Raw genomic sequence first — 27739 nt, 5'->3', positions numbered from 1 at the left:
TTTCTTTCTTTCTTTCTTTCTTTCTTTCAGTAGGCTCTATGCCCAGCATGGAGCCCAGCACAGGGCTTGAACATCACTCTGAGATAAAGACCTGAGCTGAGATCAAGAGTTGGACTCCTAACCCACTGGGTCACCCAGGCACATGCATACTTTTTCTTTTTTTAATGTAGCGATCCCTGTTGGTGTTAAGTGGTATCTCATTGTGGTTTCGATTTGCATTTCCTAATGGCTAAGGTTGTGGAGGAACTTTTCATGCGCTCATTGGCTATTTGTATATATAGCTTTGGAGAAATGTCATTTCAAGTCCTTTGACTATTTTTTTTTTAACATTAATTTTATTTATTTATTTGGGTGAGGGAGAGAGAGAGAGAGTGAGCACAAGAGGGGGGAGGGTCAGAGGGAGAAGCAGACTTCCTGCTGAGCAGGGAAACTGATGTGGGACTCACTCCTGGGACGCCAGGATCATGATTGGAGCTGAAAGTAGTCACAACCAACTGAGCTACCCGGGCACCCTCTTTTGTCTGTTTTTTTAATTGGGTTGCCTTTTGTTGAGTTGTAAAAATTTTTTAAATATTCTGGATACTACGTACTTAGCAGATATGTGGTTTGCAAATATTCCCCCCATTTTTAAATTGTTTTTTCACTTTCTTGATGTCTTTTGTTGCATAGAAGGTTTTCACTTTGAAAAAGTCCAATTTATCTATTTCTTATGTCAGTCATATCACTTTCATTCTGACGTATAGTTTTGCTGGGAATAGAATTCTTGGTTTACAGGGTTTCTTTTGGCACTTTGAATAGGTCATGATTTTGATGAGAAGTCATTGTTATCCAGGATTCCTTGTGTGGGACAAGTTGCTTTTCTTGATGCTTTCAGCATTCTTTTTAAATTAAAAAAAAATTTTTGGTCTTTGTCTTTAACAGTTTGATAATGAGGAATATATGTGTGGATCTCTTTAACTTTATCCTCTTTGGCATTAACTAAGGTTTTTTGAATGTCTTTCATCACATTTGGGATGTGCTTGGCCATTATTTCTTCAAATAATCTTTCTGCCCTTTTTCTTCTTCTGGGACTCCCTTTATGTATATGTTGGTACATTTGATGGTATCCCACAAATCTTTTAGATTTTGTTCATTTTTCTTAATTTTTTCTCATCTGTTCCTCATTTGATCTTAATTGACCTATTTTAAAGTTTGCTGATTTTTCTCTCTAATTATATCTGCTGTTTAGCTCTGTTAGTGAAATTTTCACTTCATTTATTGTATTTTTCAACTCCAGGATTTCTGTTTGGATCTTTTAAAATAATATCTTTTTTTTTTTTTAGATATCTGTCTTTTTATTGATATTCTCTATTTGGTAAAACATCATTTTCTGGGCTTCTTCAGGGACAGTTTCTAGCCTTTTTTCATACATATGGGCTGTACTTCCTTGTTTCTGTACATTTCCTTTTACTTTTTTCTTAGTAACCGGCTATTTTGAATATTCTAATGTGGCAACTTAGGAAGCCTCATTCTCTCCCCTCCTCAGGATTTGTTGTTGATGTTTGTTGTAGTGATTCTTTTGAACTAATTCAGTAAGGTCCACGATCTCTGCTGTGTGTGGCCACTGAACTCTGTCCCATTAATTTGTGATTGGACAGAAATTTCCTTAAATGCCGAGAACCAAAACAAAAACCAACCAACAAACAAATCCAATACAAAACAAAACCTCCCGTTCTTTGCAGAGACTCAACCAGGCAGTTTAAAACCTGTTTATGCCTTCATTTCTTGCTTGTGCAGAGCCTGAAGGTCAGCCACACATGAGATCTTACTGCCCTCTCAGTTCTTTCCTGAGCATATGCACAGTCCTGGGCAAGTGTGTGGACTTCCCAGATATCTAATAATATGTGGGAGCTTTTAAAAGCCCTTACTTCGGGACGCCTGGGTGGCTCAGTTGGTTAAGCAGCTGCCTTCGGCTCAGGTCATGATCCCAGCGTCCTGGGATCGAGTCCCACGTCAGGCTCCTTGCTTGGCAGGGAGCCTGCTTCTCCCTCTGCCTCTGCCTGCTATTCTGTCTGCCTGTGCTCTCTCTCCACCCCCCCTCTGATAAATAAATAAAATCTTAAAAAAAAAAAAAAAAAAGCCCTTACTTCCCATATTGTGTTTTTCTCCAGCCTTTCCTCCCAAGCTCTTTAAGCTTATTACTTATCCCAACTGCTATCCATTGTCCTAGGCATAGGCAACTAATACATTCACCTGTAAATGTTTTAGACAAATGTTCCCAGGTAATTGCCTCATTTGAGTAAGTTCTAAGTGATCTGAAGTCAGCCCTTTGAGCCAGTCCTTCAGTGATCCACCAGGCAGATCAAAACTAACAACCATGATTCTTTGTGAATGAGGTGCCTCTGTTTCCTCTAGTAGTAGTTCTTGTACTAGAAATTTGGGCTGTCTTTAAGGCATTATTGAGCTGGGGAGCTGGGGATTGGGGTGGAGGAAGGGGGTAAGTTAAAACACCATGAAGTTTTATTGAGATTCAGCTGTTTTTTCTTGTTAAGCATTCCTCCGGTTGCTGCAACTTTCGGTTAGTTTTCTGAGTGGGGATGAAATTGATTCTGACAGTTTTTAACATGTATTTTCATTGCTTTCATGTTGAGGTTGACTTTTGGTGTTCTTTCCTCTGCCTTTTTCACTGACAGCACCATGTGTTTATATGCTTTCATAGATTCGGATTCTGGATCAGACTCGGATTCTGATCAAGAGAATGCTGCTTCTGGCAGTAATGCCTCTGCAAGTGAAAGCGATCAAGATGAAGGGGGTGAATCAGGAAAACCAAGTAATAAGGAACTGTTTGGAGATGACAGTGAGGATGAGGGAGCTTCACATCACAGTGGGAGTGATAATCACTCTGAAAGATCAGACAATAGGTCGGAAGCTTCTGAGCGTTCTGACCACGAAGACAATGAGCCCTCAGATGTAGATCAGCATAGTGGATCTGAAGCCCATAATGATGATGAAGATGAAGGTCAGAGGTCAGATGGAGGGAGCCATCACTCAGAAGCAGAAGGTTCTGAAAAAGCACACTCAGATGATGAAAAATGGGACAGAGAAGACAAAAGCGACCAGTCAGATGATGAAAAGATGCAAAATTCTGATGAGGAGAGGGCACAAGGATCTGATGACGATAAACTGCAGAATTCTGATGATGATGAGAAAATGCAGAATACAGATGATGAGGATAGGCCTCAGCTTTCAGATGATGAGAGACAACTGTCCGAGGAGGAGAAGGCTAATTCTGAGGATGAACAACCAGCAGTTTCTGATAATGAGGATGAGAAACAGAATTCTGATGATGAAGAACGGCCACAGATGTCTGATGAGGAGAAACTGCAAAATTCTGATGATGAAAGGCCACAGGCCTCAGATGAAGAACACAGGCATTCAGATGATGACGAGGAACAGGATCATAAATCAGGTAATGCATTTAGGAGAACCGAATGGTTTAGTAGAAGCACCCAGATGCAGTAGTGACCCATTTATTCTTTCTACATTCCCACCTTTAGTGCCCTGTTTTTCTCTTCTGTCCCTCCATTTCAGTCTTTCCCAAGTATACATTTTGCTTTACAAATTTTTTGTAATGCATTTGTTATTTTTATCCCCCTTCATTTGTTATCTGATAATAGATCAGGAAGAAAAAAATTTAAGGAGGATAGCCTTGGAGAAAGATGTATGGTGCTTAAGTAACTAGATAATGAGTAGAGTTGGTTCCATTCTGGTGGGTAGCTGAGAAGCTTGCCTCAGGTGAGAGTATCTTTCGCTGGGGGGAAAAACAATGCCATTGAAACGTCTCCATAGGGTAGTTATACTAAGGTGTAAATACCATGTTCCAGCTCAGTTTTTCGAGATCCAAAATTTGATCATCCAGAGGTAATTAGGCCCCAAAGAGTTCACTCAGACTAATCAAATGCATAACAAACTAATTTATAAAGATCAAATTGCAAAATTACTTGTTTCAGGAGCATCAGTTATTTCTCTTGTTGTATCCTTGCCCTTGGGGAAAATTGACATTGGATACCAAATGATAATATCAGGAGGTTGCCTAGGCAGTATAACATTTGGAGAATGAAAATATGGCTGGCTGACCTCAGTGCTATGGTTGCTTAATACATGCGTCCTCCTAGAAAGATGTGTTTGGGTCAGAATATTCATTCCTTAGAGACTACAGGAAACACGTAGCCAAACTTTGGCCTCTTGACCCCCTTTTATAATGTCCACTTACACTGTTTTCTCACGTTAACACGTTCTTCATATAAAATATTAAAGGGATTTAGAGATCTTATTTGTTTGTATTGTAAAAGTCATCTTGATCAGGATAGACTTCTTCCTCAAGGAATTCTTGGATTGCTTCATTTCCATAGGTATTTGATCATAATTATATATTGATCCTATCTTAGCTTATATATGGGGGAGGAGGTCTTTAACCCTGTAAACATACCTCACAGGATAATATTCAGGACCACATTTTGGCATTATTTAGGAGAGGAGGCCAGAAAATTTTGAGAGATGGTTATAAATCTATCTAGACTACTGGGCTACAGTAAGCATTCAATAACTAGTTCTGGGTAGAGTTAATTTTTCTGGTAGCAGAATTCTTAAGGGTCATGCCTTACTTCCCCAATACTAGGAGAGTAACATTGGACTAGGGTTATGGTAGAGAATCTTATAGCTGGTCATTCTGCTTAGCTCTTACCTGGATTGACAGTGATTTTCCTGACGTTTACAATTAGATAAACAGTTGTACCATCCAGAGATAATGTCATACAGTTGACCCTTGAACAACATGGGTTTGAACAATGTGCATCCACTTTTATGTGAATTTTTTCATTAACTACAGTACATTATTGTAAATGTACTTTTATGATTTTCTTAATATTTTCTTTTTTCTAGCTTACTTTATTGTAAGAATACAGTGTGTAATACACAAAATATCTATTGTTTACATTATCAAGGAGACATCCAGTCAGTAGTAGGGTATAAGTAGTTGTTTTGGGGAGTCAAACGTGTACTTTTGACTTTGTGTATTTGGGGGGTTCTGTGCTCCTGCCCCCCATGTTGTTCAAGGGTAAACTATATTTGTCTCCTTCATTGCAATGTTTTTACCTCTTTTGTAATGAGTCCTATAAATTTGGTCATAAGTTTCAATACTACTCTTCTCATTCTGCCAGATTTTTCTGCTTATAGAAAACAATTTTCCTTTAATGAGTTATATTTTTAATTAACTGCAGTCTGTATGTGTATGTGCGTTCTAGTAATGTTAATGCATATGTAGTTTTGTGTAACCACTACCACAGATCAGTTCTAAATAAAGAATCACCCTAAAAAAAACCCCTCACCCTGTCCCTTTTGTAATCATTCTTTTTCCATCCCTGTCCCCTGACAACTGCTGATCTGTTTTATCACTGCAGTTTTGTTTTCTTGAGAATGTCATCAGAAAAATGAAATCATATAGTATGTAGCCTTTTTCTTTCATTTAGACTTGTTTCACTTAGCATTATGCATTTGAGATTCATCCAAATTGTTACATGTATCAGTAGTTCCTTCTTATTTGTTACTGAGTAATTTTCCATTGAACTGCAATACAATAGTTTGTTTATCCCCAGTGTGCTTTTAAAACACAGAATTCAAAGTTAAGAAATGACTGTGATTATGAAGAACCTCTAATTCTACTCTTACAGAATCTGCAAGAGGCAGTGATAGTGAAGATGAAGTTTTACGAATGAAACGCAAGAATGCAATTGCCTCTGATTCAGAAGCAGATAGTGACACTGAGGTACCAAAAGGTATTCCAGATACTTCTTTTATGTACATATGTATAAATGTCTGTTTTTCTTTCTGCATTTAACTGTAGTGCACTGCCAACTCTGGGCATTTACCTCAGACGGCATGACCCACAGAGAAGAGTGTGGATATAGGTAGTGTACACGGGGAAGTTATATGGATATTAGAACTGTTTATGTTTAATCAGTTGAAGAAGAGTCACCTTTTTCTTTTTTTTTTAATGTAAGCTCCTTGCACAACATGGGGCTTGAACTCATGACCCTGAGATAAAGAGTTTCCTGCTCTCTGAACAGAGCCAGCCAGGAGCCCCTCTTTTTTTTTTTTTTCCCCCTGCTTCGTTTACAGGTAGTTGAATGTATTACTGGGAGGCTGTGGCTCTGGTTGAGGTGGTAACTTCCATTCTTTAGTTTGAATACTGATAGTTTCAGGACAACTTGTTCCTAAATGCTTAATAGGTTAATAATACATGAAGAACTTGATTCTTTAAGCTGTAGGTTAGATGAAGAATTCATCAAAACGCATGGTTAGGTAAGGTAGGTTTGTTTTAAGGGTAAAAGATCGACCTATTCATTCCTATGTATGACTGTTTCAAATGGCAGATTGTTCTACAATAAAGACGTTAGTATAAAAGTTTCTACAGGGGCGCCTGGGTGGCTCAGTGGGTTAAAGCCTCTGCTTTTGGCTCAGGTCATGATCCCAGGCTCCACAGAGGAGCCTGCTTTCCTTCCTCTCTCTCTCTGCCTGCCTCTCTGCCTACTTGTGATCTTTGTCTGTCAAATAAATTAAAAAAAAAAAAAAATTTCTACAAATACAGTTTTGATAGTTTGATTATGCATAACCTTCATTGTACTGAATGATAATTAGATATTAATGTTGAGCAGTTTATATAAATTATTATAAGTAACATGACAACTAAAGCAAGTAATTAGAGGGTCAACTAGAAATAAAAGGAGAGAGCTGGCAGAATAGCAGGCTCTGGGATATACTTAAAGACAACTAGTAATTATGTACCTGGACTTTGGAATCAGATGATCTAAGTTAGAATTTTTGTGGCTCCACTTCCTAGCTGTATGAATTTGGTCAAATGAATTACTTACTATGCTTCAATTTTTTTTTTTTTTAAGATTTTATTTGTCAGAGAGAGAACACAAGCAGGCGGAGCAGCAGTCAGAGGGGGAAGCAGGCTCCCACAGAGGAGCCTGATGTGGGACTTGATCCCAGAACCCTGGGGTCATGACCTGAGCCGAAGGCAGGAGCTTAACTGATTAAGCCACCCAGGCATCCTTTCTTTTATTTCTTTCTTCTTTTCTTTTTTTTTTTTTTTAAATTTTATTTCTCAGGGAGTCAATTTTCTGATGTATAAAAGCGAAATGATAGAGGGTTGTCATGAGAATTAGATACATTCTTTCTTTCATTTTATTCAGTTATTTATTGAGACTCTACTGTGTATTGGTAATCTTCTGGGCACTGGGAATGTAGCAATGATCAAAACAAATAAAGACCTTTTCCCTTGAAGAACTCACATTCTGGTAGGGTCAGGGTAGGGTAGGGAGACTGAGAACACAAGAAGTAAATTAAATATATAGTATGTCAGATGGTGATAAGAACTGAGAAAAAAATGAATCAAGAAGGGACATGAGGGGCACCTGAGTGGCTCAGCTGGTTAAGCATCCGACTCTTGATTTTGGCTCAGGTAATGATTTTGGGGTCCTGAGATTGAGCCCTTGCTGGCACTCCACACTCAGTGGGAAGTCTCTTGAGATTCTCCCTGTTTCCCCCTGTCCTGCCATGCACATGCACGCCCGCTCTCAAATAAGTCTTAAAAAAAGGTGGGGGGAGCTCCTGGGTGGCTCAGTGGATTAAGCCTCTGCCTTCAACTCAGGTCATGATCTCAGAGTCCTGGGATCGAGCCCTGCATCGGGCTTTCTGCTCAGCGGGGAGCCTGCTTCCCGTCCCCCCCCCCCCACTCCCGCCGCCTGCCTCTCTGACTACTTGTGATCTCTGTCTGCCAAATAAATAAATAAAATCTTTAAAAAAAAAAAGGAAAGAAAGAAAAAAAAAGGGACACCTGGGTGGCTCAGTCAGTTAAGCATCTGCCTTTGGCTCAGGTCATGGTTCCGGGGTCCTGGGATTGACCCCCGCATCTGGCTCCCTACTCAGCGAGGAGACTGCTTCTCCCTCTATCTGCGTCTCCTCCTGCTTGTGCACGTGTGCTCGCTCGCTCTCTCTCTCACAAATAAGAGAATAAAAATATAAAAAACAAAAACAAAAACAACCAGGGGGTACATGAGAGTATCTGTGGGTGGGGTTTTCATTTTGACTTTATCAAATAGATGAACTTTGAGTACCCTGGCCTTCCTTGCCACTTTATTTATTTATTAAAAATTGTTTTGGCTTTATTGTTTTTAGAGCAGTTTAAGGTTCACTGTGAAATTGGGGGAAGATACAGAGATTCCCATATACCTCCCACCTCTATACGTGTGTAGTCTCCCTCATTAACAGCATTCTCCACCAGAGTAGTACCTTTGTTACAGTTAGCGAACCCAGGGGTGCCTGGGTGGCTCAGTTGGTTAAGCGTCTACCTTTGGCTCAGGTCATGATCCCTGAGTCCCGGGATCTAGCCCCGTATCTGGCTCCCTGCTTGGTGGAGAGCCTGCTTTTGCCTTTGCCCTTTACCCCACTTGTGGCTTGTTCTCTCTGTCAAATAAATAAAATCTTAAAATAATTAGTGAACCTGCATTGATACATCATTATCATCCAAAGCCCATCGTTTATATTACTGTTCCCTCTGGTTCACTCTGGTGTTGTACATTCTGTGTGTTTGAATATATGTGTAATCACATGTATCCATCATTATGGTATCACATCTGGTATCATATGAAGCAGTTTCACTACCCTATAAACCCTTTGTGTTCTCCCTGTTCATCTTTCCCTTCCCCTAACTTCTGACAACTACTGATTTTTTTGCTGTTTCTACAGTTTGCCTTTTCCAGAATGTCATATAGCTGGAATCATACAGAATGTAGCCTTTTCAGATAGGCTTCTTTTACTCAGTAATATATATTTCCTCCATGTATTTTCCTGGCTTGACCACTTACTTCTTCAGAGCACTGAATAATATTCCATTGTCTGGATGTACCAGTATATCCATTCATCTCCTGTAGGACATCTTGGTTGCTTCCAAGTTTTGGCAAATATGGATAAAACTGCTATAAACATCTGTGTGTAGGTTTTTAGTGTAGACTAAGTTTGCAGCTCTTTTGGGTAAATACCAAAGATCATGATTGTTGGAGCATATGGGAAGGGTTTGCTTAGTTTTTGTTTTTTTTTTTTAAAGATTTTATTTATTTATTTGACAGGGAGAGAGAGATCACAAGTAGGCAGAAAGAGAGGGGGGGGGTGGTAGCAGGCTCCCTGCTGAGCAGAGAGCCCAATGTGGGACTCGATCCCAGGACCCTGAGACCATGACCTGAGCTGAAGGCAGAGGCTTAACCCACTGAGCTACTCAGGTACCCCGGGTTTGTTTAGTTTTGTAAGAAACTGCCACGCTGTCTTCTCAAGTAACCATAACATCTGGCATTCCTTTAAGCAGTGACTGAGAGTTCCTGTTGCTCTACATTTTTGCTAGCATTTGGTGTTGTCAGTATTCTGGATTTGGGCCATTCTAATAGGTTGCCTCTTGCCTTTTAGTGTTCTATTCGCCCCCTTGTCTTAATAGCTCACTCTCCTGTTTTATCCTAGACTGTGTCATTGCCAATAATTATAGCTTTAATATAATCCCAGTTGCAAGCAGTCTACTTTCTGACCACCCTCCTGTCTTTCTTTTTACCCCCTCTTCTACCTATCTTGGTTTATTGGTTTATTACAGATTATTGTTGCTTTGTCAAACCTAGGTGAAGTTCTGCCTCTCATGGTAGACCGGGGTCTGCAGTTTTAAAACTTAGGGAGTATATAGAGAATAGGCATGTATTGAGTGTCCCAAATGTGAGTATCTAGACTGTAAGAAGACATTTGGGCTCCTGGGGAATAAAGGAAAATAAAGAATACGGTTGCACTAAATGAAGGGGAAAAGACATCTGTGCAGTTTTACCTTCCACTGAATTGACCCCCTTTCCTTTCCATAGGCATTCTGGTCCTATCTTTGAGAGCCAGGTTCAGAGTTGTGCTGAAGTGCTTTCCTGGTACCTGGTCCAGAAACCTTGGGAATGTGTGGAAGTTACAGCTTTGAAGAACCTTGGTTATAGATACTAATACTGTAACTTTTTGCTCAATATTAAAGATAGCAGTGGAGCCATGGATCTGTTTGGAGGTGCAGATGATATATCATCAGGGAGTGATGGAGAAGATAAACCACCTACTCCAGGGCAGCCTGTTGTAAGTAAAATTACCAGTGTGAACTGGGCCCTTACTGAAGCCTAAGTAAATGTTTCAGAGATTTCAGGTCGCTATTATGCCAAGGAGAGGAAGTTGCTAACTGATTTGCAGTATGAAAATACAAGGAGCAGATGACTTCCTTAGGTAAGGAACTGTTGTTTATGAGGAGGAATAGGAAAATTGCCCTGGTACTTCTTTACCGTGGAGTACTGTTCAGCATTGGAAAGGATTGAAGTATTTGTATACACAAGAGCTTGGATGAAATTCCAGGGTATGCAGAGTGACAAAAAGCCAACCTGAAAAGGTTACATGCATTGTGATTCCACTGACACACTATTCTTTTTTTTTTTTTTTTTTTTTTTTAAGATTTTATTTATTTATCAGAGAGAGAGAGGGGGAGAGAGCGAGCACAGGCAGACAGAATGGCAGGCAGAGGCAGAGGAAGAAGCAGGCTCCCTGCCGAGCAAGGAGCCCCATGTGGGACTCGATCCCAGGACGCTGGGATCATGACCTGAGCCGAAGGCAGCTGCTTAACCAACTGAGCCACCCAGGCGTCCCCTGACACACTATTCTTGAAATGGCAGAATTACAGCAATGGAGAGAGATAAATGGTTACCTTAAGAAGGAATGAGCGCAAGAACAAAGTGGAGGTAGCTTTAGAAAAAGGTGATACGAATCTTAGTGGTGATGGGAATGTTTTGTATCTGATTGTATCAGGGTCAGTCTCCTGCTTGTGATATTATACTATATAGTCTGCAAAATGTTACCACTGGGAGAAACTGGATATAAAAAGAAAGAAAAAAAAAAAAAAATAATGGCCCAGTATGAGGTTGGTGCCACACTTGAAGAGACAAGACTGCAAGGATTTGTGATTTGAGAATCATTGATTTAAGTGTTTTTCTTGTTCTTGCCAAGAAGTGTGCTGTGTTGAAAATCTTCTCTGATTTTAATTGATAAAGTGACTTTGGTTGATGAATATTTGGAACACAGATTTATCACAAAAGAGATCTTATATTGATGCTTTCCAAAGCGATCTTGTTTCCCTTGTGGTTTTTAGTGGGGGCTTGTGTGGGTAGGGTAGAGATTGAGGGCTGCTTTAGTTCCAAAGCCTCAATATGCTTCCTGTCTACCTAAGTTATTAAAATGTGGAGGTTGAGCTAGATTAGACCATTTCTAAGGTTCTTTCGAGCTCTAAAATTGATTCTTTTACTAGGATGAAAATGGATTGCCCCAGGATCAACAGGAGGAGGAGCCAATTCCTGAGACCAGAATAGAAGTAGAAATACCCAAAGTAAACACTGATTTAGGGAACGACTTATATTTTGTTAAGCTGCCCAACTTTCTCAGTGTAGAGCCCAGGTAAGAGGGTCAGTTAAAAGTGTTTCTAGGTGTTGGATAGAAATATGTGGATTGTTGCTGTTTTTCTGATTTTACATGAGGTGGCTAATCACGAAATGGAAAACTCATCATGTGTCCCTGAAAAAAATCAAGTGTATCCAGTGATGGAAAATATATGGACTGTTGGTAAAGGAGACTTTTAATGCTTGTAATTGTTTTTGGCAGTTTGATACTTCCTTATGAATTAGCAGACATCACAAACCTTTGGTTGTTTTTGACCAGTGCAACCCCGAAAAAGCTGAAATCCAGAGTGGCAGACTTTGCTAGAGAAACTGCAGTTGCTCACTGTAGCTGCCATCGTGGATCTAGAAAACCTAATGGTTTGGGACAGTTAGTGTTGATGGCTGTTATTCACTGAGTCACATGCAAGCTGCTGTGAGTTTTAAATTTCTTTTTTCCTCCAAGCAAAATGATGTGGAAAGCTAGAGCACGGGAGGCCTGTTCTTTGGAAGACTTACATAAGAGTGAAGAATATTTCAAATATTTACCCTTGCCTTTTAAGCAGTATGTGTTAACACCAATTTTCAAGAAGGTGTAGTGATTTGAATACTTCCTTAAAGTTGAACATGAAAATATTTGATGATTAATTAATTAAAATAATTAAGAATTATTTTTATTAACATATAATGTATTATTTGCCCTAGGGGTACATGTCTGTGAATCATCAGGCTTACACATTTCACAGCACCCACCATAGCACATACCCTCCCCAGTGTCCATAACCCAACCACCCTCTCCCTCTACGCCCCAGCAACTTTCAGTTCGTTTTGTGAGATTAAGAGTCTCTGATGGCTTGTCTCCCTCCCGATTCCATCTTGTAAGATTATGACTTTTTTTTTTTTTAAAGACTTTATTTATTTATTTGACAGAGAGAAATCACAAGTAGGCAGAGAGGCAGGCAGAGAGAGAGAGAGGAGGAAGCAGGCTCCCCGCTGAGCAGAGAGCCCGATGCGGGACTCGATCCCAGGACCCTGAGATCATGACCCGAGCCGAAGGCAGCGGCTTAACCACTGAGCCACCCAGGCGCCCAAGATTATGACTTTTAATTACATTATGATTTTTAGTGTAATGGTGTCTATTAATAGAGCTGTTACATAGCTGTAATATTCCTTAAAAATATGATTAGTAAGTTTATTTTAAAAACATTTTGTAGACCTTTTGACCCTCAATATTATGAAGATGAATTTGAAGATGAGGAAATGCTGGATGAAGAAGGTCGAACCAGGTTAAAATTAAAGGTACTCTTCCAAGCTGTACTCATTTAGTTTTTCCTTTTATAAAGTAAAACTTGGGGATAGTCACTTGAGACTTGAACTTTTAAAAAGGATTTTTTATGTTTTTTGTTTTATAAACAAATGAATTGTGTTTTCAGAATTTTTTAGGAAGACAATATATAGCTTTTTCTCTGTATAGGTCTCTGTAAAATATATAGCACTTTTCCATCATCTTTTTCACTGTTATACTATTCTGATGCTTTAAAAAGATTATTAGCTTCTTCCTTCAGAGTAAGTAGCATTATGGTTTGGTGTTTATAATGACTACCTCCATATGTACTGTGGGTTATGTTCTAGCAACTTCCTGCAAGAGGAAATCCTTCAGGTTCTTTGATCTATAGATTTAAAAAATCATATACAAAAGGAGAATCTATTACTAGTGCCTTCCAGTTGCTCTTGTTGAATATTAGAGATTTTTTTATTATACTACCTTTCTATTAATGTTTCTCTTTAATACCTTATACTGACTGTCTGTCCACAAAGGGCCTCTAATCTTCCTTTAATCAAGGAGGATGAAGGTTAAGCAGATAATTTAGAACTGAGTTGCACCAGAGAATGAGAAGCAGTTGAACTCATGGTATGATATTTGCAGCTATGCTTTTTTTTTTAATCCTTAAATCCAAAAAATTTCCTGTAATTATTTCAGTTTTCAGTGGACATTGTGTATGGTGTTTGAATGTTAAGAAGTGGCAGTCTGGCATTTTTAGAATTCAGGGGCCAAATTTTTAGAATAATTCCATCTTTTCAAGTGTGATAGATCTACAGGTATCTAAAGAACCTTATATAATATGGTTTCTATACAAAATGTGTGGGCTTCAAAGTTTTCAATGAAATTTCACTACTCGTTCCTATTTATGGAAATATAAATCAAATGAGAAAATGGAAATAGACCCCAATAAATTGTTCCAGGACACAGAATTAGTAGGCATAGTTATTAGACTATTATTTTTTTTGCTGTCCTTTACCTTGCCTCTTCTCGTCCCATATTTGCTCATCTGTTAATATTTTTCCTTCAAGCGTGTGTATCTATTGATAGAGGCTTAGCGCTGTGAATTTTTCATGCCTGTTTTAATGCCTCTGATAGTATTCTACTGCTTTTCATTATTTCTCATCCTTTATATAAATTAATGTAGTTCTGTATTTATTTACTCTTTATTGATTTTTTTGCATTTTTGCCTTACCTGCTGCTAGGGTGCAACAACATCAATATATCTATTTTCAGGCCATATAATATCAGACTAGTATAGGCATCAAAGATGAGGAATGAGTTTCTCATTTCTCATTTCTGTCACCAGAGCCTTGGTGCTTAGGGGCACCTGGGTGGCTCAGTCAGCTAAACATCTACTCTATTTCTTTTTTTTTAAACGATTACATTTACTTATTTGACAGAAATCTCAAGTAGGCAGAAAGGCAGGCCGAAAGAGAGGGGGAAGCAGGCTCCCCGCCGAGCAGAAAGCCCGGTGTGGTGTGGGGCTCAGTCCTAGGATCCTGAGATCATGACCTGAGCTGAAGGCAGAGGCTTAACCCACTGAGCCAACTAGGCACCCCTAAACATCCTACTCTTGATTTCAGCTCAGGTCATGATTTCAGATTCCTGAGATTGAGCTCTGCATTGGGTTCCCTATTCAGCAGGGAGTCTGCTTGTCTCCTTCTCCTTCTGCCGTTCCCCCTGCTCATGTGCTTGCCATCCCCCTTAAATAAATAAATAAATATCCCATCCAAGTACTAACCAGGCCCGACCCTGCTTAGCTTCCGAGATTAAATAAATAAATCTTAAAAAAAAAAAAAAAAAAGCCTTGGTGCTTAGAGTACAAAAGGTCGATATGTAACAGAAGGTTTGGTATGTGATGGAAAATAACCTTGGACCCTTTGTTTTTTGAGCGATGTTCCCAAGACTAGGATGATCATTACTTTTTTAAAAAAGATTTTATTTATTCATTTTTGAGAGTGGGGAGCGGTTGGGGTGGGAGGGGAAAAATGAATCTGAGGCGGAGTCGGCACCTCGTGCAGAGCCTGGTGTGGGGCTCAATCTCACAACCAGGAGATCATATCTTGAGCAGAAACCAGGAGTCAGATGCTGAACTAACTGCCGCACAGGTGCCCCTACGGTAGCTGTTCTTAGATAGTCAGTTGGCGGTGTAATTAATTCTTTGAAGGATAAGGAACCAGGGTGCCTGGCTGGCTCAGTTGGAATTGTGTGTGATGCTTGATCTCAAGGTCGTGGGTTTGAGCCCCACACTGGGTGTAGAGTACTAATAAATAAACTTATTTTAAATAAATAAACAATAAGGAACCAGGTATTGTTTATGTATTTCTATGAGGTCTTCCATCTTTAAAGCTACTTCACTGTGTCTTTCATCCCAATAGGGTTAAGACCTAGCAGTGTATCCTGTCATAGCATCATTATAGTTTGAATCACTTTATATAATAGCATCTTTCAAACTGGCTTCTCAGTTACTAATGGCCTATGTGTGCATATTTTTTGGTGTGAAAGGGGGGGTAGGAATAGTATAGATTGTTTTTATCCTTTTATTAGGGAAAATTTTAACACATTACGAATATAATGAGAACCATATAATGAACTCTCATGTACCCATCACACTCTTCAGTGGTTATCAGGTTAGACAATCTTGTGTCCTCTATATTCCCTACCATACTTTACCCAGACTTTTGAAATAATCTCAGATAATGGTATCACAGTTAATTAATGAATATTGATTTCTTTTATCAGCTGGCTTCATTGTTACTTTTTCTTCTTTTTCTTTTTTCTTAATTTATTTTCTTTGGTAATCTCTACACCCAGTGTGACCCTGGAATTCACAGCCTTGAGATCAGGAGTCAAATGCTCTTCTAACTGAGCCAGCCAGGTGCCTCCGTAGTTGTTTATTTAGTGAGAAATAAAGAGGAAAGGAAAAAACTGGAAGGGAACCAGTAAGACCCTGTTGCAGTATTGGTTTCTGGACTAGACTTCAGTGATTCATTCCTTACATATAGCACCCAGTGCTCATTACAGGTGCCATTTCTCTAATACCTATCACCCATCTAACCCATCTCTTACCTACCTCCTTCATCAACCCTCAGTTCCCTGTAGTTAAGAGTCACTTATGGCTTGTTTTCCTCTTTCTTTTTTTCTTTACTCCCTTCCTATATGTCATCTGTTTTCTTTCTTAAATTCCACTTATGAGTAAGATAATATGGTATTTGTGTTTATCTGACTGACTTCACTTAGCATTACAGCTCCATCCATGTCATTGCAAATGACAAGATTGCATTCTTTTTGATTACTGAATAATACTCCAGTGTGTGTGTGTGTATGTGTGTGTGTATTATACTGTATCTTCTTTTTAAAATTATTTTTATTAACATGTAGTATTTGCCCCAGGGGTACAGGTCTGCGAATCACCAGGGTTACATACTTCACAGCACTCACCATAGCACATACCCTCCCCAATGTCCATAACCCAACCAGCCTCTGCATACCCCTCTCCCGTCCAGCAACAGTCTGTTTTGTGAGATTAAGAGTTTCTTATGGTTTGTTTCCCTCCTGATCCCATCTTGTTTCATTTTTTCCTTTCCTACCTCCCAACGCCCCCACTCTGCCTCTCAAATTCCTCATATCGGAGAGATCATATGTTAATTGTCTTTCTCTGACTGACTTATTTCACTCAGCATAATACCCTCTAGTTCCATCCACGTCGTTGCAAATGGCAAGATATCATTTTCTTGATGGCTGCATAGTATTCCATTGTATATGAACGGATAAAGAAGGTGTGTGTGTGTGTGTGTGTGTATAAAGAATATATATATATATAAAAGAAGATGTGTGTGTATATATATACATTTTTATATATCTATATATATAGATGTATATAGCTATAGGTGTATATTTATCTATATACATCTATATATCCGTATATCCGTAGATGTATATACATCTATCTATATACGGATACAGAAGATTTATATCTATATATCTTCTTTATCCGTTCATCTGTTGATGGACATCTAGGTTCTTCCCATAGTTTGGCTGTGTGGACATTGCTGCTATAAACTTTCTGGTACATGTGCCCCTTTGGATCACTACATTTGTATCTTTAGGGTAAATACCCAGTAGTGCAATTACTGGGTCATAGGGTAGCTCTATTTTCAACTTTTTGAGGAATCTCCATGCTGTTTTCCAGAGTGGCTGTACCAGCTTGCATTCCCACCAACAGTGTAGGAGGGTTACCCTTTCTCCATCCTCTCCAATATCTGTCATTGCCCGACTTACTAATTTTAGCCATTCTGACTGGTGTGAGGTGGTATCTCCTTATGGTTTTTATTTGTATTTCCCTGATGCTGAGTGATGTTGAGCATTTTTTTCATGTGTCTGTTGTTAATTTGGATGTCTTCTGTGCAGAAATGTCTGTTCGTGTCCCCTGCCCATTTCTCGTTTGGATTATTTTGTTCTTTGGGTGTTGAGTTTGATAAGTTCTTTATATATTTTGGATACTAGCCCTTTATCTGATATGTTATTTGTGAATGTCTTCTCCCATTCTGTTGTCAGTTGTCTTTTGGTTTTGTTAACTGTTTCCTTTGCTGTGCAAAGGATGATCTTGATCTTGATGAAGTCCCAATGGTTCATTTTTGCCCTAGCTTCCCTTGCTTTTGGTGATGTTTCTAGAAAGATGTTGCTGCAGCTGAGGTCGAAGAGGTTGCTGCCCGTGTTCTCTTCAAGGCTTTTGATGGATTCTTGTCTCATATTGAGGTCTTTCATCCATTTTGAGTCTAATTTGTGTGTGGTGTCAGGAAATGGCCCAGTTTCATTTTTCTGCATGTGTCTGTCCAATTTTCCCAACACCATTTGTTGAAGAGACTTTTTTCCATTGGACATTCTTTCCTGCTTTGTCGAAGATTATTTGGCCATAGAGTTCAGGGTCTATTTCTGGGCTCTCTATTCTGTTCCATTGATCTATGTGTCTGTTTTTGTGCCAGTACCATACTGTCTTGATGATTGTAGCTTTGTAATAGAGCTTGAAGTTTGGAATTGTGGTGCCCACCAACGTTGGCTTTCTTTTTCAACATTCCTCTGGCTATTCGAGGTCTTTTCTGGTTCCATATAAAGTTTAGGATTATTTGTTCCATTTCTTTGAAAGAAATTGTTGGTGTTTTGATAGGGATTACATTAAATGTATAGATTGCATTAGGTAGCATAGACATTTTCACAATATTTGTTCTTCCAACCCATGAGATGGAACGTTTTTCCATTTCTTTGTGTCTTCCTTAATTTCTTTCATGAGTACTTAATAGTTTTCTGAGTACAGATTCTTTGCCTCTGTGGTTAGGTTTATTCCTAGGTATCTTACGGTTTTGGGTACAATTGTAAATGGGATCAACTCCTTAATTTCTCTTTCTTCTGTCTTATTGTTGGTGTATAGACATGCAGCTGATTTCTGTGCATTGGTTTTATATCCTGGTACTTCACTGAATTCCTGTACAAGTTCTAGCAGCTTTGGAGTGGACTCTTTTGGGTTTTCCACATAGAGTATCATACCATCTGCAAAGAGTGAGAGTTTGACTTCTTTGTCAGTTTGAACGCCTTTAATTTTTTTGTTGTGTGATTGGTGGGGCTAGGAATTCTAGTACTGTGTTGAATAGCAGTGGTGATCGTCGACATCCCTCCTGTGTTCCTGACCTTAGGGGAAAAGCTCTCAGTTTTTCCCCATTGAGAATGATATTCACTGTGGGTTTTTCATAGATGGCTTTGATGATATTGAGGATTGTACCTTCTGTCCCTATATTTCGAAGAGTTTTGATCAAGATAGGATGCCATACTTTGTCAAATGTTTTTTCAGCATCTACTAAGAGTATCATATGGTTCTTGTTCTTTCTTTTGTTAATGTATTGTATCACATTGATTGATTTTACAGATGTTGAACCAACCTTACAGCCCAGGAATAAATCCCACTTGTCATGGTGAATAATCCTTTTAATGTACTGTTGGATCCTATTGGCTAGTATTTTGGTGAGAATTTTCACATCTCTGTTCATCAAGGATATTGGCATGTAATTCTCCTTTTTGATGGGGTCTTTGTTTGGTTTTGAGATCAAGGTAATGCTGGCCTCATAAAGTGAGTTGGGAAGTTTTTCTTCCATTTCTAGTTTTTGGAACAGTTTCAGGAGAATAGGTATTAATTCTTCTTAAAATGTTTGGTATACTTCCCCTGGGAAGCCATCTGGCCCTGGGCTCTTGTCTGTTGGGAGATTTTTGATGTCTGCTTCAATCTCCTTACTGGTTATGGGTCTGTTCAGGTTTCCTATTTCTTCTAGTTCAATTTTGGTAGTATATATGTCTCTAGGAATGCATCCATTTCTTCCAGATAGCCAAATTTGCTGGTGTATAGTTGCTCATAATATGTTCTTATAATTGTTTGTATTTCTTTGGTGTTGGTTTTGATCTCCCCTCTCTCATTCATGATTTTATTTATTTGGGTCCTTTCTCTTTTCTTTTTGATAAGTCTGGCCAGGGGTTTTCCAGTCTTACAAATTCTTTCAAAGAACTAGCTCCTAGTTTTGTTGATTTGTTCTACTGTTCTTTTAGTTTCTATTTCACTGATTTCTGCTCTGATCTTTATTATTTCTCTTCTGCTGGTTTTAGGCTTTCTTTGCTGTTATTTCTCCAGCTCCTATAGGTGTAGGGTTAGGTTGTGTACTTGAGACCTTTCTTGTTTCTTGAGAAAGGCTTGTATGGCTATATACTTTCCTCTCAGGACTGCCTTTGCTGTGTCCCACAGATTTTGAACAGTTGTGTTTTCATTATCATTTGTTTCCATGAATTTTTTCAGTTCTTCTTTAATTTCCTGGTTGATCCATTCATTCTTGAGTAGGATGCTCTTTAACCTCCATGTATTTGAGTTCTTTCCAAATTTCTTCTTGTGATTGAGTTCTAGCTTCAGAGAATTGTGGTCTGAAAATATGCAGGGAAGGATTCTAATCTTTTGGTATCGGTTGAGATCTGATTTGTGAGCCAGGATGTGATCTGTTCTGGAGAAGGTTCCATGTGCACTGGAGAATGTGTTTTCTGTTGCTTTGGGATGGAATGTTCTGAGTATATCTGATGTCCATCTGGTCCAGTGTGTCATTTAAGGCCTTTATTTCTTTGTTGATCTTTTGCTTGGATGATCGGTCCATTTCAGTGAGGGGGGTGTCAGAGTTCCCTACTATTATTTTATTATTTTTGATGTGTTTCTTTGATTTTGTTATTAATTGGTTTATACAGTTTACTGCTCCCATGTTAGGGGCATCGATATTTAAAATTGTTAGATCTTCTTGTTGGACAGACCCTTTGAGCATGATATAGTGTCCTTCCTCATCTCTTATTATAGTCTTTGGCTTAAAATCTAATTGATCTGATACAAGGATCGCCACCCCAGCTTTCTTTTGATGTCCATTAGCATGGTAAATTGTTTTCCACCCCCTCACTTTAAACCTGGAGCTGTCTTTGTGTTTAAAATGAGTTTCTTGCAGACAGCATATTAATGCGTTTTGTTTTTTTAAATCCATTCTGATACCCTCTGTCTTTTGATTGGGGCATTTACCCCATTTACATTCAGAGTAGCTATTGAGAGATGTGAATTTAGTGCTATTGTATTGCCTGTAACGTGACTGTTACTGTATAGTGTCTCTCTTCCTTTCTGGTCTACTACTTTTAGGCTCTCTCTTTGCTTAGAGGGCCCCTTTCAATATTTCGTGTTTGCAAATTCTTTTAATTTTTGTTTGTCCTGGAAGCTTTTTATCTATCCTTCTATTTTCAATGATAGCCTAGCTGGATATAGTATTCTTGGCTGCATATTCTTCTCGTTTAGTGCTCTGACTATATCATGCCAGTTCTTTCTGGCCTGCCAGTTTCTGTGGATAAGTCTGCTGCCAATGTAATATTTCTCCCATCGTATGTTACAGGCTTCTTGTCCTGGATTGCTTTCAGGATTTTCTCTTTGTCACTAAGACTAGTAAGTTTTACTATTAGATGATGTGGTGTGGACCTATTTCTATTGATTTTGAGAGTGGGTTCTCTGTGTCTTCTAGGTTTTGATGCTTGTTCCCTTTGCCATATTAGGGAAATTCTCTATTACAATTTGCTCCAATATACCTTCTGCCCCCCTTTCTCTTTCTTCTTCTTTTGGAATCCTAATTATTCTAATATTGTTTCGTATTATGGTATCACTTCTCTCTCGAATTCTACCCTTGTCGTCCAGTTGTTGTCTCTCTTTTGCTCAGCTACTTTATTCCTCATCATTTGGTCTTCTATATCACTAATTCTCTCTTCAGCTTCATTTATGGTAGCAGTAACAGCCTCCATTCTTGATTGCACCTCATTAATTCCTTTTTTGATTTCAGCTTTGTTAGATTTTAGTTCTTTTATTTCTCCAGAAAGGGATTTTATTTGTCCAGATAGGGTTTCTCTAATATCCTCCATGCCTTTTTCAAGCCCAGCCAGCACCTTGAGAATCGTCATTCTGAACTTTAGATCTGACATATTATCAATGATTGTATTGATTAGGTCCCTAGCTGTCAGTACAGCTTCTTGTTCTTTTTTTTGTGGTGAGTTTTTCCTCCTTGTCATCTTATCCAGATAAGAATATATGAATGAGAGAATAAAATACTAAAAGGGTGGCAAAGACCTCAGAAAAATGTATGCTAACCAAATCAGAGGAGACCCCAAACTGGGGGGGGGGGGGAAGAAAGAAAGGAGGTTAAAAAGAGGAAAAAAAAAAAAAAAAATATATATATATATATATATATATATATATATATATATATATATATAGACTGGTGAATAGAACAGCTCCACCCACTTGATTTTGCATGCATTTTGGTCTCTTAGAAGGAACTACCTCCCAAAATTTTAAAGAAAGAAAAACTTATATGTGTGTGTGTATGTATACACAAAAATAAGGGTAAACGTGAGGAAGGGATGGAATATGACTGTAAAGATGAAAGTTTTTAAAGATATTCTAAAAAAGGAATTGATAAGTTGGTTGGAAAAAGAAGAAAAAAAAAGGTGGGGGGAAAGAATGTGCTCAGGCTGGAGACTAGAACAAAGCCCTGTGCTAGATTTAGGGTATATTTTGATCTATTAGAAGAAATTCTATCCCAAAATTTTTTAGGAAGAAAAAAAACCCCTATATGTATACAAAAAAATAAGGTTAAATACAATGAAGGGTAAAATATGACTATAATAATGTAGGGTTTAAAAAGATTTTTTTAAAAGAAAGGTATTGTTAAAGTAAGCTGGTTTAAAAATGTTAAAAGGCGAAAGAAGAAAGGTTAAAAAAATTAGAATAAGAAAAAAAATTTTTTTTTAATTTAATTAACTTTGCAAGACTAAAGAATCATGGGGAGAAAGCCATGAATTCCATGCTTCGCTTTCCCCTCCTCTGGAATTCTGCTGTTCTCCTTGATTGGTGAGCGTGGTCTTGCTGGATGTTCTTGCTGATCTTCTGGGAGAGGGTTCTCTTTCCCGGATTCTCAAATGTCTTTGCCTGAGGGGATTCTCAAATGTTTTTGCCTGAGGCAGAATTGCACCAACTTTAGCAGTGCCAGGAGCCAGGAGCCAGGCTACGTAATCTGCTCTGGTTTGCTCTCAGGAGCTTTTGTTCCCTGAACGTTTTCTGTAGAGCTCTGAAAGATGGGAATGAAAATGGCGGCCTCCCAATCTCTGGCCTTGATAGCCGAGAGCTCGGGGCCTGCTCCTCAATTCTCCCTCAGAAAAAAGCCATCAATCCCTCCCTCTCCCTGGTCTTGGGCCATGCTCTGGGCTCACCCTGCCTGTGACCAAGCGTTTCTGTCTCTGACGCATGGGCCCGTTTGGAGTCTCCAAACCCAGCAGATTACTGCTTCCAGAGGAGGAAGGTGAGTCTTCCTGGGTCTGCCTCTTGTGGGGTCCCTGCTCAAAGAGCAGTGGTCCGACTGTGCCTAGGATCACAGTTCAAGGTAACCCCAAGCTGAGAGCTCACTCCTCAGCTCTGTGTCTGTAGTCAGCTTCCCCACTCCAATACCTGGCAGCTCTGCCACACTCAGACACCCCTGATCCTGTGGCCCTGTGGGACCTGAGGCCCCACTGTCCCTGTGAGGGCTCCACCCCCACTTAGCCTCTGCAGCAATGTCTCTCAGTGGAGTAGACTTTTAAAAGTTCTGACTTTGTGCTCCACTGTGCCACTGCTTGCCGGGAGCCGGCCCCTCCCCAACAATCTATCTTTCCATCGCCTTGGATTCACTTCTCTGCACGTCCTACCTTTCAGAAAGTGGTCGATTTTCTGTTCCTAAAATTGGCTGCTCTTCTCTTTGATCTTCTGTTGAGTTTGTAGGTGTTCAGAATGGTTTGAGAACTATCTAGCTGAACTGCCACCTGATGTCATTTCGGTTCGCTACTCCTCTGCCATCTTGCCCAGACTCTATATGCATCTTTTTTTTTTTTTTTTTTAAATATTTCATTTATTTATTTGGGAGAGAGACAGTGAGAGAGAGCATGAGCGAGGAGAAGGTCAGAGAGCGAAGCAGACTCCCCATGGAGCTGGGAGCCCGATGTGGGACTCCATCCCGGGACTCCGGGACCATGACCCAAGCCGAAGGCAGTCGTCCAACCAACTGAGCCACCCAGGCATCCCTATATGCATCTTTTTAATCGATTCACCAGTCAGTGGACATTTGGGCTCTCTCCACAGTTTGGCTGTTGTTGATAATGCTACTATAATTATCAGGGTACGTGTACCCTTTCAATACCCCTTGTATCTTACTTAGTAGTGCAATAACTGGATCATAGGGTAATTCTGTTTTTTAACTTTTTAAAGTTAAAAAGTATTCCAGAGTGGCTGCAGATTAGCATTCCTACCAACAGTGTGAGAGGGTTCCCCTTCCTCCATATCCTCGTTAACACCTGTTGTTTGCTGTGTTATTTTAGCCATTCTGGCAGGTGCGAGGTGATACCCATTGTGGTTTTGATATGCATTTCCCTGATGATGAGTGATTTTAAGCATCTTTTCATGGGTTAGCCAGCTGGATGTCTTTTTTAGAAAAGTATCTATTCATGTCCTCTGTCCATTTCTTAACTGGATTATTTGTGTTTTGAGTGTTGAGTTTGGTAAGTCCTTAATAGATTTTGGATCCTGACCCTGTATCAGATATGTCATTTGCAGTTAGCTTCTCCTATTCCGTAGGCTACTTCTCAGTTTTGTTAATTGTTTCCTTTGCTGTGCAGAAGCTTTTTGTCTTGATGAGGTCCCATCAGTTCATTTTTTGCTTTTGTTTCCCTTGCCTTTGGTGACGTGTCTAATAAGAAGTGCTGTGGCCTAGATCAGAGAGGTTTCTGTCCATGTTCTCTTCTAGGATTTTGGTGGTTTCTTGTCTCACATTTAGGTCTTTTATCTATTTTGAATTTATTTTTGCGTTTGGTGTAAGAAAGTGGTGCAGTTTGATTCTTCTGCATGTTACTGTCCAGTTTTCCTGACACCATTTGTTAAAGAGACTTTTTCTCTTGGATAGTCTTTCCTGCTTTGTCAGTGATTAGCTTACCATTTAAAGATTTATTTATTTATTTTAGAGAGAGTGTGATTTAAGGGGGTGTGGGGAAGGGCAGGGAGAGAAGGAGAGAGAATCTCAGTCAGACACGCTGCTCTGTGTGGAGCCTGACACAGGGCTTGATCTCAGGACCCTGAGATCATGACCTGTGCTGAAATCAGGAGTCAGATGCTTAACTAACTGAGCCACCCAGGTGCCCCATTCCCACTGAGTTTTTAATTTCAGGTTTTCATTTTAGAAGCTCTTGAATGTTTTTCAGAACCGCCTGGTATTTCTACCACATGCAATCAAGATAAAGTTAGAGTCTAAACCTTTAAAAAAAAAAAAACCTGGGTTTTTAATCTTGGGTGCTGCTTTTTTCCTTCCCCATATTTGGGGAATTTCCCTGGGCAAAGGTTTTTGGTCCTACATTTATTTGGTTTTTAGCTTTATAGGAGAACTTTCTTTCTTTCTTTCTTTTTAAAGATTTTATTTACTTATTTATTTGACAGAGAGTACAAGCAGGGCGAGTGGCAGGCAGAGAGAGAAGAAGCAGCAGGATCCCTGCAGAGTGGGGGACACCCGATGTGGGACTCGAACCTAGGACCCAGGGATCATGACCTAAGCCTAAGGCCGCTGCTTAACCCACTGAGCCACCCAGGCGCCCCAAAAACCTTCTTTATAGAGGGAGCCTCAAGTCTAAATTGCTAATTCCTGTGGCCTCAAGTCTTATTCCTGTCCTCATAGCTTTTACTATGAGCTCTTTCTTTACATATCCCAGGGCTGCTATGGATTTTGCATTAGTTCAAATGCTCTGGCACTCAGCTTCCTTTGTGATTCTAGCACTAGGAGCTCAGAAGTTAAGCTAATTGTTTTTCCTGTTGCTAATTTATTCAGCCTCTCTAGTTGATTATAACAAGAGGGTTTCAGTATTGTCTGTTTTTCTGTCACTAAGTGTGTGACAGAAATGCTATGATTATGTGTCTCTTGAGGAAAAAGATACATTAAACTACAGCATTCTAAGGCATTTGTGTTTTGAACCAGGTAGAAAATACAATAAGATGGAGGATACGCCGGGATGAGGAAGGAAATGAAATCAAAGAAAGCAACGCTCGGATCGTCAAGTGGTCAGATGGGAGGTAAGCTCAAAATGCCATGAAAAACATTGAAATACCTGGAATGTGGCTAGGGGAGGTGAAACTTCAGAAGAAAACCTTATTTGGGGTATACCTCTTATTAAAGGGTTTCCACTGCTTGGTCTCTGGCATTGCACAGAAGACCTGAGAGAAGTAAATAGGTAGTTGAATGTTGGACAGGCTGGTGAAAGACATTAGAAATAGGCCAAAAATGTGGTCATCCTCTCCGGCCACAGCATAATAGTTTGGAAATGTTATACCAGCTCTCCTGCCCATTGCCAGCTGTTCACTGTAAGATAACAAGTTAGAAAAACTACCTTTCCCTGGGGAAGTGGTAGAGACTGAGTACCCATTAGAGCATGCTTTCCTTCTCGGCATGCTTTGTTCTTAAACCAGAGACATACAATGTATGTTACTCTGTGTAGGTGGTTCCTCATATATATCATGTCTCCTTTTTTCCTCTCCTTCTGAACTCTGTGAAAGGAGAGAAAGTAGCAGTTGAGTCACAATTTCAGTAAAGTGAAATGGTAGAATAAAGCTTTATGACTTTAACGTGTGAAGTGTTCCTTCTTTTCAGCATGTCTCTGCATTTAGGCAATGAAGTGTTTGATGTTTACAAAGCTCCACTACAGGGAGATCACAACCATCTTTTTATAAGACAAGGTACTGGTCTACAGGGACAAGCCGTTTTTAAAACCAAACTCACATTCAGGTAACTATTAGAAACTACTGTTTTTACAGTAAAAGCAGTGAATATAGATACTGTCCAAAATACTTGATTCCTGATTTGACATGACCGTCCATATAGTTCACCAAGGACTAGTGTCTGGTTCTCAGCTCTGAAGGCTCAGATGCTGTTCTGTCAAGTGCACTAAAAGTTGCTGTTTCACAGGGAACTAGGTCATGATGAGAAAACTTTTAGAAGAGACTGTTTTGTAAACCACAGTGTTAATTTATTAATTCCAGTGATGACTATAACTGCCAGGAGGCCTAGAATACTTGGGGGTCAGCATGTCTTTTGTTGTTGTTGTTGTTAAATTGATCTGGAAGACTAACTGGTAGCTGGAGGTTGGTAGTATGCATGCAGTCAGAGGAAAGGCAGTGAGATGGGTGTGGAGGCTGGGGTCATCCCGTTCTTGAGGCTGCAGCATCAGTAGCTCTGCAGGGATGTGTCTTTAGATGGGTAAGCACTACACTGAGATGTTTTTATTTTCTTTTTCTTGATTCGAAGCCAATCATCCTCCTTGGGTAATGTTTATCTTCAGTGATCTTGGTTATGACTTAGCTTTTTGAGGATTGTAGTGGTCAGAAGTAGAGGCTTTCGGAATCAGATAGACCCGTATTTCTATCTTACTTCCCCTTGTGTGACCCTGTGCAACTTTCTTATCCTCTCTGCTCATTTACATACATAAAATGGAATAATTATAGAGTAGCTGTGACAGTGAAGTCATTTCATTTGTAAAACGTGGAGCACATTGCTTGGCACTTAGTTTTCAGTAAATGCTCCTTCAACCATGTATTTACTGATTCTGGAGGGTGATCGTGCCATGTAAAGACTTTTACTCCAGCTTTTGTTTTTCACTTATAAGATAAGAATGTTCCAGTTAGCCACAGGATGAAGAAGGTTTGCAGGCCCTCACCTAGTATATGCAGTTGAGCGTCCTTGCCTATTTTTTGCTGGAGAATAGGAAATGGTGTCTGGTCTCTCGTTTTGGTGATGTTGATGATGTGACTGACTCACAGATAAATCTGGTAAACAGACATTTTTGTTCATTTCTTGCAGACCTCACTCTACAGACAGTGCCACACACAGAAAGATGACCCTGTCGCTTGCGGATAGATGCTCAAAGACACAGAAGATTAGAATCTTACCGATGGCTGGTCGTGATCCTGAATGTCAGCGCACAGAGATGATTAAGGTTCGTTTGCTGTGCATTATCTTGAGATTTTTGGTACAGTCATGCTTCAGAGAAACTGCAGGTTTGGTTCCAGACCTCTGCAGTGAAGTGAATATTGCAGTAAAGTAGAATCAAATGAATTTTTTTGTTTCTCAGTACATATAAAACATGTTTATAACATGGTGTGCAATAGCATTATGTCTAAAAAAAAGTACATATCTTAGTTTAAAGCTTTTTTGCTAACCATCATCTGAGCTTTTCAAGTCATGACCACTCATCACAGATCACCATAACAAAGAGAATAATGAAAAAA

General features: G+C 39.4%; 1 protein-coding gene across 1 annotated transcript in view; it reads left to right on the top strand.

Moving 5' to 3' along the window:
• Nucleotides 1–27739, top strand: part of LEO1 (LEO1 homolog, Paf1/RNA polymerase II complex component) — a 44351-nt gene that overhangs the window by 5834 nt on the left and 10778 nt on the right. The window contains exons 2-9 of the mRNA XM_004755416.3: nt 2699–3448; nt 5709–5813; nt 10091–10185; nt 11399–11544; nt 12737–12821; nt 25437–25531; nt 26106–26240; nt 27312–27447. Of these exons, the coding sequence (XP_004755473.1) occupies nt 2699–3448; nt 5709–5813; nt 10091–10185; nt 11399–11544; nt 12737–12821; nt 25437–25531; nt 26106–26240; nt 27312–27447 (1547 nt within the window). The remainder of the gene's footprint in view (nt 1–2698; nt 3449–5708; nt 5814–10090; nt 10186–11398; nt 11545–12736; nt 12822–25436; nt 25532–26105; nt 26241–27311; nt 27448–27739) is intronic.

Source organism: Mustela putorius, unplaced genomic scaffold, assembly GCF_011764305.1.
Source record: "Mustela putorius furo isolate JIRA1106 unplaced genomic scaffold, ASM1176430v1.1 tig00003898_pilon_pilon_pilon, whole genome shotgun sequence".
Taxonomy (NCBI): Eukaryota; Metazoa; Chordata; class Mammalia; order Carnivora; family Mustelidae; genus Mustela; species Mustela putorius.
The sequence above is the reverse complement of the archived record's forward strand: the minus strand, read 5'-3'. Positions and strand labels throughout refer to the sequence as shown.